Genomic DNA, 11,083 nt, shown 5'->3' with positions numbered 1-11,083 from the left:
TTTTACTTTTGAATATATCTTCATCCAAAATGCATTTGGAATTTGGTTAAGCCAAGTGAAAGGAGAAGTTTAGAGCTGGACAATGAGTCCCGCGGATGGCCACACGGGCAAGGCCGCGTAACTCACTGTGTGGTTTTGGTTGGTCTAAAAGGCGCGGACGACTAATGTTGTGGCCTAAGCCGCAAAAGAAGCCGTGGGAGGCACTGGTCTGCACATTAGAGAGCCGATTTTGGCCCTCTTTCCCGCATTTACTCACCACTAACACCCTCCGCCTCTCAAACCTTCTCGTCTCCTCTCACTTACTCCGATTTTGGAGCATTTACGCCTCATCTAGGTCAAGGATTCAAGTCTAGTCTTCAAGATCTACGAGTGTTCATCTCCCTCTACAAGTTTTCTTGATTTTCTGGGTTTTCATCAAAGTCGGGTATTATGAGTTGATTCTTCACTTTTACAAAATCATATATATGTTAAATGATGTATTTTTCTTTCTCAAAGTTTCCTTTTCAAGTATTTATGTTTTTGGATGATTTTGACCATGTAGGCAAAATTTTGGTATTTTGTGGTTTTGATGAAACAAGTGTGGAGATAGTTTTTAAACGGTCTTTTCCAAGTATTGATGGATTTGGAGCTCAAAACCCTAATTTTCTTATTTTAGGAATTTTGTCAATCAAATGGGATTTTACCAGAATTGAATTTTGTGTATAACATTATCTTTAATGGGTAAAATTTGATAGCGATCAAATGAAAACCACTCCAATTTGTAAAAACCGTAAAAACTACTCTCATTCGTCGATTTCATTGTTTAATCTTATGAAATTTTTTCATGAAATTGTTTAATCTTGTGAAATTGTTTCATATAATACTTTTTTTGATGAAGTTGTTTCATATATGGTTATGAAATTGTTTCATATACTACTTAATGAAACTGTTTCCTGTATTTCTCTAAAATTAATGACATTGTTTCATGTATTTCTCTAAAATTAAAATAATGAAGATGATAATATCCATGATTAACATCATCCACAATAAAAATGATTAATCAACTTCTCATAATTACAAAAAAATGAACAAAATGAAAAATTATGATTAGTTGAATGAAATTTGTACGGTTTGTACAAATTAGGTGGTTTTTATTTGAACGCTCCCCTATATATATATATATATATAGACTTGGGATCATGTGAGACCAAGGTTTTTCCATGAGACCCGTAAGACCAATTCTCAACCTTTGGTTAGATCTACAATCTGAACATTCATAATCACAAAATTGCCACGAGACTTCTCAATAATCACAAAGTTGCGACCGTGTAACTTTAAATCATTAGCTTATAAAGTTGATTAATGACCATACATTGGTCTTACGGGTCTCACAAAAAACCCTTGATCTCACATGAACCCAACCCTATATATATATATATATATATATATATATATATATATACATACACATACATACATTTATGACTATAATGCAATGGATCCATAGACATAAGAGTCGAGTTGATTTAATGGAGGATAATCTCCCTGATTGTAACTAGAATTGGACATTGGGTTATCGGAGGCGTTGAACTATAAATCACATGTTGGTTGAACTCTAGCTATTACCCGCTAAACGTAAATTTTAGTGAATGATTGTAACTAGAATTATCGGGAGGGCCTTGAACTATAAATCACATGTTGGTTGAACTCATAGACCATGATCTTTAGTACAAGCTCTATAACATGGAACTGTGGTCTACTTTTGTGTTTCACCACTACCCATGGAAAATCGGGTCTCCCCCCATCATCGTAAGATGTATTTTAGACCTTATAGTCTCTTGGTTGAATAGTATAATATTTGGATTTTAAATCTCTCCCACGCTTTTAGACCTTATGTTGGTTGAATTCATTGGCCATTGATTTTTAGTATGAGCTCTATAACATAAAACTGTGGTCTACTTTTGTATTCCACCACTACCCATGGAAAATCGGGTCTCTCCCATCATTGTAAGATGTATTTTAGACCTTATGGTCTCTTTGGATTTTAAATCACTCTCCCTCTCTTATTAGATTGAATTGTTTACTTATTTATAAATATTTGTTCTCACTAGATGTTAAGCCTAACACTTTTCTTAAAATGACATGTATATCAAGTTCACTTAGCGGTGGGACTCCGAAGCCTTGAGAGGAGAGATGGGAAGCTGATATAGGCTCTTATGTGGATGATAGTTTTTGGCCAATTGGCGTTACATATACTTTGACAAGATTCTGTTGAGAGAAGATAGAAACACCCGTCTATAATTTAAACTTGAAATAGTTTAGATCAATAGGTTGTTATCTATCCTCTTTATATTTAAGTTGCAACGCTATACTAATTCCCCATTTTGGGTGATCTCGTTATTGATAGACTCTATTTCCATTTAAATATCTGGTTTAAATTTACTCATATTTTAAGGGTGTTACATTAATCCATTGGTGGATCTTGAAGAACTTACACCACCACCGATAAAAGACATCTGGTAAGTTGGTTCTCCCAAGCACTAATGAAGATCAACTGCCAATATTCTTTTGTATTATTTCTAAGAGAGAGAAAAGTCGAAAGGTACTCATCATGATAATTTTTATCAACAGAAAAGTCATACACCCTATCTTGAAATGTCAATCTCGTGTATTACTTTTCCTAGAGCAAGAAAAATGTGCGGCTAGCATTTTATGCATCCTTATTGTCATTAATGTACTTCGTGTGCACTTCAAATCGCTTACAAATACGTGCAAAAAGACGAAAATATGACAAAAGTGGTGAAAATCAAGAGTGCGAAAACAAGACTTCAGAGGAACATCCCTCAACATTTTCAAACAAACATTGCATACCGACCGATCTTTCAAAGTAATCTAGAACAAGACTTCAAAGGAACATCTCTCAATATTTTCAAACAACCAATACATACCAACCGATCATTCAAAGTACTCATATATTTGGTAACAGTTTGTCAGTGAATAGAATTTGTTTTATATGTAACACCCGCAATTCCATAGTTACTATTAAAATTTAAATTTCGGGATTTATCGAATTATTCAGTTGTCAAGTTGGAAATATTAAGCTCTTTGTACGAGTCGTCAACCTCGTTTGGTCCAGTGGTCTAAAAGAATATTAGATTTAGTAGTTTTAGCTTTCGAAAGTCTGAACGACCTCCCATGTGGCCGAAACCGTATGAAAAGTTGTCCAAGCGAAACGGTCAGAACACGACGGAGCAAATTCAGAAACACTGGCAACATGGCCTACAACTTGGATCGTAGGAAGCTCTTGGAGGTCATAATTCATAAAAACCCGATTATTTGTGTTAAAGAGAGATTTTTATCATAAAATAAAAAGGGAGTTGAGAATAAAATATTACTTCATATTTTTAAACAACATAAAAATATCAAATTATTGTTATAACTGATTATTTAATTTTAGTTGCTTCAATTATGACATTTCACTTTAGCATTATACGTGTCATATTTTGAGGCGGTTGACGTGGCATAGCGAATCATGTCACGTTAAATAAGCCACGTCACGACACCGAGACGCAAGTGAATTGTTCTTCTGAATAATTAATTCACTGGCCGTGGGCCGTGGCAACAAAGAAATGGCAATGTCTAAATTGCATCGTCTACTCTCAACGCCGCCGACCGGCCTCTCTCGTCCGGCTATCATCTTCTCCGCCTTCCGATCGGAATTCACCAACTCCACAAATCGATTCATCTCCAATTTGACTGAAAACCTTCAAACTCACCAAGATCAGGACGGAGCCACTAACGAAGAAGATAAGATCCAAAAAGCTCAAGGTCACGGAGAGGAAAACGATGAAGATGATGGCGAAGAGCTTGATATCAATAAAGAGACCGGCGAATATGGTGGTCCCCGAGGTCCAGAGCCTACTCGTTACGGTGATTGGGAACGTAATGGTCGTTGCTCTGATTTCTAAATCCACACACTTTTCGTGCGAAAGAGGTTAGGTTTCAGTCGATTAAAAATCTAGATCTTGTTATATGTTAATCAATGTTTTCCTTCTGTTTTTCTAGCTGTCTTACTAATTGTAATCGGATAGATATGGTCCATCTATATCGATATTCAGTAATAAACAAATTGTGATTTGGGCGTTCATCATTGCCATTGGAATTAAAGATCAATAGGTTTGAAATTCAAATTGTTTTGGGCATATTCGAACAAGGGACTTCAATTTCATGTTTCCATGTTTATTCACGATGGCAATAGAAAGCGAACAATCTTCCAAGGGAGGAGCCCTGTCGCTTTGTTGAACAAATGAAGGAATCATTATTACTGTTATTGCAGTTTTTGAGATGCTACTTTATTGGCATTAGAATGGGTGAAAGGTTCATGGAGAGTGTAGTGGTTATGTTCATCACTGGGTTTATAATGTGTTAGATTAGTCATCAAACTGAAAGAAGCAGGAAATACATTTGCCCTCTGATACGACTGGAAAATCAGCAAACTGAAAGCATTAGTTTACCCATTGAAACTAATCTCTACTTCTATGTGAAACTGGTAGCAACCCCCTACATTATTGAGCCTATGGAGACACTTAGAGACTTAGTGGCCGTTTATTAAACACTCATGGTAAGTGCTTACTGGGTTTAAGACACTTACCAACAATCCATTTCGATTCAATAAAGAGGATTTGTACCAAAATAACAGGCCCGTTCCTTAAGTTCTTGACCCAGTGCCAAGGTGATTGACTAACCGTGCCCTTTCAAGATAAGTGAGGGTGATGTCTCTTGTTCGGGTGTTTTTTGTATTCCCCTCGTGTTTTGTACTAAGATTACGAAGGCATAAGATGGACTTGAGTCATGAGTGCATAAATGATGGAAGAAATTTTATTGTACCAATACAACGAGCACGGACAAATAGCTGATAGAGATGGACACGAGGTAACAAAATGCATTTTGACCATGATGAGCTTTGACTCGGCCATCACCCATCAAAGCCAAAAGCAAAAAGCAAAAATGCCCAAGTGTGCAATCTCAATAAACGAAATGAGTTAAGCAACCAAAACATGCACCAAGTAATAACTCTTCAAAGATGTCGTTTTGTCACCTGTGATAATATCTTCTCTTTCTACTAAAGTGGCCAACGACAAGCGGAGTGGGATCAAGTTTGAGAAATGTTCAAACTTATCTGGTGGTAGCGACTTAGTGAAGATATTATACACATGTGATATTAATCAGAGACGCAAACGATTTTTGGCATGACCTAGGTTGCAAGTCAAGTCGCTCGCACACTACTAACCCCCCACACACATATAATCATATGTAAAAAGGATGTTTTTATATGATATTATAATTCATCATATTTCGTATATATTTTTCAAGGGGACGATTATGTTATGTTATATTAACGTATGAATATATATTGTGAACATAAATTAAATTAATAAAGCTAACTCTAAATATACCAATTGCGAATATAATACGAACATTCTGAACATCTTACTAATTTTTTTATAAAGTTGTTTACATTGTGTTCACAGTGTGTTCATTTTGTGTACACAAGGTGTAGGTTAATACGGTGATATGAGACAGAAGATGAGAGAAAAAGAGATAAATATGGATTTTTCCTAAAAACCCATTAACCATAATGATCTCCTTAATTATTTCATTAATTAATATAATTAATTATCTCATTAGTTAATATAATTAATTATTTTAAATTAATGGCTTAAAATGTATCTCACATGTTTTGGAATTCTCATATTATTAAACCCCTGTTAGTTATATTGTTCCTTATTTTATTCTATTTCAATATTAATTATTTGGGTAAAACTGTAAAAGTTGATTAATGAAAATTTTAACTGGTCTCACCCATGACTTGCCTACAAGGACACAAATGTAAAAAGGGTATTTTTCGGCTCACTTACATATTGAAGCTAGCGGGGGGGATGTGATCGAACCCGAAACTCAAAACTAGAGTTGTAAACAAGTCTATTTTTGACAAGCTACTCAAGCTCGAGTTTAATAATTCTCGAGCTCGAGTCGATCTTGAACACAAAATAAAACTCGTTTAACTTAACGAGTCAAGTTTCATAAAACCAATGCTCGACTTGACTCGTTTGAAAGCTCGATTAAAAAAATTTCTAGCCAAGTTGGACCATTTGAGCATATACTTTTTTCGAACCAACCATACTCATATCTTCATAAATAATACAATAAAAATATAAAAAAGTCAACTTCGAGCCAATAAACGAGTTAATCTATCATGAGTACGAGCCCATAAACGAGCATCGAGTTCGAGCTCGATAACTCAAAAAACATTTGAGCTCGGGCCTAGTATAATTTTTTATTAGTCGACTAGGCTCGGCTCACTTACACCCCTACCTAGACTTATGTTGTATTTAGATAAAGTCGTCCCACACATTTACCAATGGAGTTACAGGCCATATGGTTCAATTATTCAAGGGAACGGGGTGGGGACCCCAATCCCCATCTCGTCCTCATCTCCATCCCTACTTGAGAATATAATCGCATCCCCATCTCCATCCTCGTTCCCAACCGGGAATTCCCTTGTTAATATAAGATATTAAAAATCAATCATGCTCACCATATTCGATCGATAATGGTCTATATTTAAGTCTCACATATTTTTGAAATTTGTTTTCATAGAATATTAAATATTCAAATGTGAACAAAATTACAATATCGTATGTAAATATTTTATCAAGTACTTTCGGCTTTCATTTTTTTAATCTAAAAAAAAGTAAGACAACTCATAAAAAAATGTATATAAAAAGAAATGTCAAAAATACTATTTCTTAATCTATTTTTTTTAAATATAATTCTTCATAAATAATATATTTAATAAAATATATCTATAGTTATAATAAATAAGTAACTTGGGTGACATGTGTCATCTTCTTCTGGTGAGGCGGTTTTCTTGTTTTCCCGCCTAAACACGTATCTAGACACAATTTACATTAGTGGTTCAATTAGTCTCATTTAAACGTATCTAGACACAATTTATGTTAACAGTTCAATTATGCCCATTTGATTGATCACTACTAAAAAACAACTCTCCGATGGATATTGCCGTCAGAAACCCCCCGCCGTTAAATGCAAATTTCATCTGAAATCTGTCGATAATGTTCAAAAAAGTTTTATTTATATTTTTTTCCTTCCAAAAATATATATTTAAAAGAAGTTCAAAATTTCCGACGAATAATAATTTTTATAATAAAAAATTATATTTCGTCGGAATTTATTAAAAGAAGTTTTTTTATTTTTTCTTATAAAACACATATTTTTTTAAATAAATTCCGACGGAATATAACTTTTTATTAGAAAATTACAATCCGTCATATTTTTTTTAAACATATTTTTTTGGAAGGAAAAAGAATAAAAAAAAAATTCTTAAATATTTCCGATGGAGTATAAATAAATATAAAAATCAATTAAAATCTGTCGTAAATTTTAATTAGTTAACGCTAATTAATTTATTTAAATAAATTAGACCAATTTTATGACGGATTTCCGATGGATTTGTGACAATATTAAATAAGTAAAAAAATCCGTTACAAATCTGTCGGGAAAGTTGTAGAAATAAATTCTTATTTTATTTTTTAATTCAGTGATGGATTTGTGGCGGACGTCGATAAAAGTTGACTTTTCTTGATTATACAGAGCTCTGAAGTTTGAAGAGTTTTACTTCAGAGTTATTTCCAGAGTACAAGTCCAAGTCTAGAGTTATACTTAAAAGTTATTTCAAGATTAAAAGGAGTCGTTCTAAATTTACTGCTAAGTTTAAATTCAATTTATTGATATAGTTTCATTTCTAAATTTAACTTTATTATAGGGTTAACTTTATTTTAACTAATTATTGATATAGTTTCATTTCTAAATTCAAGTCTGAAGAATCATTTTTCAGAGTTGTTCTTCAAAATCATTTCAAGAGTACAAGTCTGAAGTAGTATCGTACTTTCGATGATTATTCATATCTGTAAGATAAGTTTCTGATATGATTTAATTTTTTCAAATTACCCCGTGTAATACACGGGAACGAACCTACTATATATAATATAGTAATATTCAGGGATGGGGGCCAAGCTGGGACCATGTTTCCAGCTTTTAACTTTCAGGGATCCTCGTTATCAGCACGTAAACTCTCGAATGGTATACAAAGTTATACATGTCCTATCTGATCTATCATTACTTGTTTGTAATTGTAAACTTAAATTAATGTTACATTTCATCCTTTAACCAACAAATCTTATAAGCATTTCAAGCATTATATCACATGTAATTTGAATCAATGTTACATTTCATCCTTTAATCTACAATTGGGAAATCTTGGTATTTCGTAACTTTTCTTGTGCTTAGAAAATCATTAGTAGGTCTCAAAAATATTCCAATGTCAATTTCTATTTTATTCCAAATCTCTGTGAGTATGTTATTCCCCTATCAATATTCCTATTTCGGTTGTTAAAAAAAGTATGCTAAGACTCTGTGTGGCTACTTTGTTGGCAAATGGCTCCCTTTCCCGGTTATTTCGGATGGTTTCGATAGGTTATGATTAGACAATCACACATTTATCACAACGATTACGGGCAAAATCCACTAAATGATTTGGTGTGATATGAGTGTGATAATCATGTGATATCACTATTATAACATCACTTGCGCACTCATGGTTTTGATAGGTTATGGTTACACAATCACACAATTATTACAAGGGAAGAGAAGAGAGTGGAAACAAACGTACAGGAAAAAAAAGGATAATTATAATTAATTAAAATAAAAATTATAAAAATTACTTAATTACATTAATGTCCTTATTAATTTATTTATATTTAATTTAAGTTAATTTATTAATTAAAAAAGTTTGAAGTTATTAGGTTGTTCTCGTATTCTCGTAAATTATAAGGGTTCTCGTTTAAACCTCCACCTATATATATATATATATATATATATATATATATATTAGGTTGTTCTCATATTCTAGTAAATTATAAGGGTTCTCGTTTAAACCTCCACCTATATATATATATATATATAGAGAGAGAGAGAGAGAGAGAGAGATAGAGAGAGAGAGAGAGGTTGGTTATTATTATACAACCCTTGACATTTGTACAACCAATACAACTCAATCTCAACCGTCCATTTCATTTGATTAATATGTGATTTCATAGAAGTTTTTATTATTTCCTAATATAAGGTATCGATCATAATTAATGAACCATATTCATCTTYCATAAATATTCAAATCATAATAAATGAACTCTCATCATTTCCATAAATATCTCAATATATTGGGTTGCATTGGTTGTACAAATGCGATGAATTGTATTTCAAACAAACTATATATATATATATATATATAGGTTGGTTATTATACAACCTTTGACATTTGTGCAACCAATACAACTCAATCTCAACCGTCCGTTTCATTTGATTAATATGTGATTTCATAGAGTTTTGATTGTTTCATAATATAAAGTATTGATCATAATCAATGAACCCTATTCATATTTCATAAATATTCAAATCATAATAAATGAATTCTCATCGTTTCCATAAATATTTCAATTAATTGGGTTGAATTGGTTGTACAAATGGACATGGTTGTATTTGAAATATACCTTATATATATATGTATATATATATATATGTATGTAGATGAGCGTTCAAATAAAAACTTGACCCATTTGTGTAAACCGTGTAAACCAATCACATCCATCCATTTTCTTGATCAATGGCTAAGATTACTTTACTTTATTTTAGGAAATTAAAAATTAAAAAATAATAAATATTTATTTTATTTCAATCATAAGGGCAAAATTGGTAAACAAATTTAACATTTTGTAACTCCTCGATTCTTTTTCCGATTCAATCCCGTTTTAATCCCGTCTTCATCGCATGCAACCCTGAAAATCCGGCGAAGGTGATCTTTCTCCATTTTCGAATATAGTGTTACCAAAAACATCGATCAGCAGTATATTCAAGAAAAATGATCGGCAATAATGGAGGTATGTCATATTTATTGATATCGTTTTCGATTTTATACAAACCGAACAGTGAAATTGGAGATCATTGATGCATTGTAATCCCTTGGTCTTTTACAGGTAGGAGGCGTTTTAGCCATAGATTGAGGGAGACGAATAGTTTTTCAAAGTTTACTAACGATAAAGATAGACCTGTTGAACTCGATGATTAAGGTAACGACTTTGATTTCATTAACCAACAAATGAAGAAGAGAGGCAAGAAGAGAGGCGTTAATGATTCTACAGGTAATCCATTTCTGCATTTTTTGTTTTAAAGATGTAAATTTGTATGATAAATGTTTTTGGGACAAAATGCATCTCTATGCGAAGAAACCTTTTCATTATGCATATTAATATATTATGTACTCGCTTCATCATAAATGAAACATTTTCATATGAACATTAATATATTATGCACCGGTTTCATCCTAATGAAACCTTTTCATCATGCATATTAATATATTATGCAACCGCTTCATCATAAATGAAACCTTTTCAAATGAACATTAATATATTATGCAACGGTTTCATCCTGATGAAACCTTTTCATCATGCATATTAATATATTATGCACCCGTTTCATCATAAATGAAACATTTTCATATGAACATTAATATATTATGCACTGGTTTCATCCTACCAATTAAATGGATCAACTTCACAGACAAAGAAACATGGATCACCATGAAACTAGATGTACATTAAATCACAAAGCAACATGTATAACAATCACCATGGATCACCATGAAACTTCAAAAACAAAGCACTTATTTCATTAAAATGTAAAATATGAAACAGTTTCATGATTCTTTATTTTTTTTTCTTCAAACCTCAAATCAATAATTCATTCCATAACAAGATATAATCTTCTTAAAAATTTCCAGATTCATTGAATAACAAAAAATATAAAATCAATTTTTAATATTATAATATATTAAAATATTTAAATCTTTCCATTTATATTATTTCCATTATTAAATTTCTTTATTTAATATTTATTAATAACTTCCTTATTTATCAAAAAAATAATGAAAATGACCAAAATAACCTTATTGATTAAATTTAATTAAAAA

The 11,083-nt window shown here is 32.1% G+C and overlaps 1 protein-coding gene across 1 annotated transcript; it reads left to right on the top strand.

Annotated features, from left to right (window-relative positions):
• The first annotated feature begins 3,573 nt into the window (after positions 1–3,573).
• On the top strand, positions 3,574–4,126 carry LOC112509791 (succinate dehydrogenase assembly factor 4, mitochondrial-like). The gene has a single exon (XM_025114952.1). The coding sequence runs from the start codon at positions 3,609–3,611 to the stop codon at positions 3,945–3,947; it is 339 nt and encodes a 112-aa protein (XP_024970720.1). The 5' UTR covers positions 3,574–3,608; the 3' UTR covers positions 3,948–4,126.
• The last annotated feature ends 6,957 nt before the right edge of the window (positions 4,127–11,083 follow it).

This window comes from Cynara cardunculus (genome assembly GCF_001531365.2).
Source record: "Cynara cardunculus var. scolymus isolate 2C chromosome LG 3, CcrdV1, whole genome shotgun sequence".
Classification (NCBI taxonomy): domain Eukaryota; kingdom Viridiplantae; phylum Streptophyta; class Magnoliopsida; order Asterales; family Asteraceae; genus Cynara; species Cynara cardunculus.
The sequence above is the reverse complement of the archived record's forward strand: the minus strand, read 5'-3'. Positions and strand labels throughout refer to the sequence as shown.

Excerpts from the sequence above, each read along its gene's own strand:
- LOC112509791 (XM_025114952.1), top strand. The coding sequence starts at position 3,609 with ATGGCAATGTCTAAATTGCATCGTCTACTCTCAACGCCGCCGACCGGC.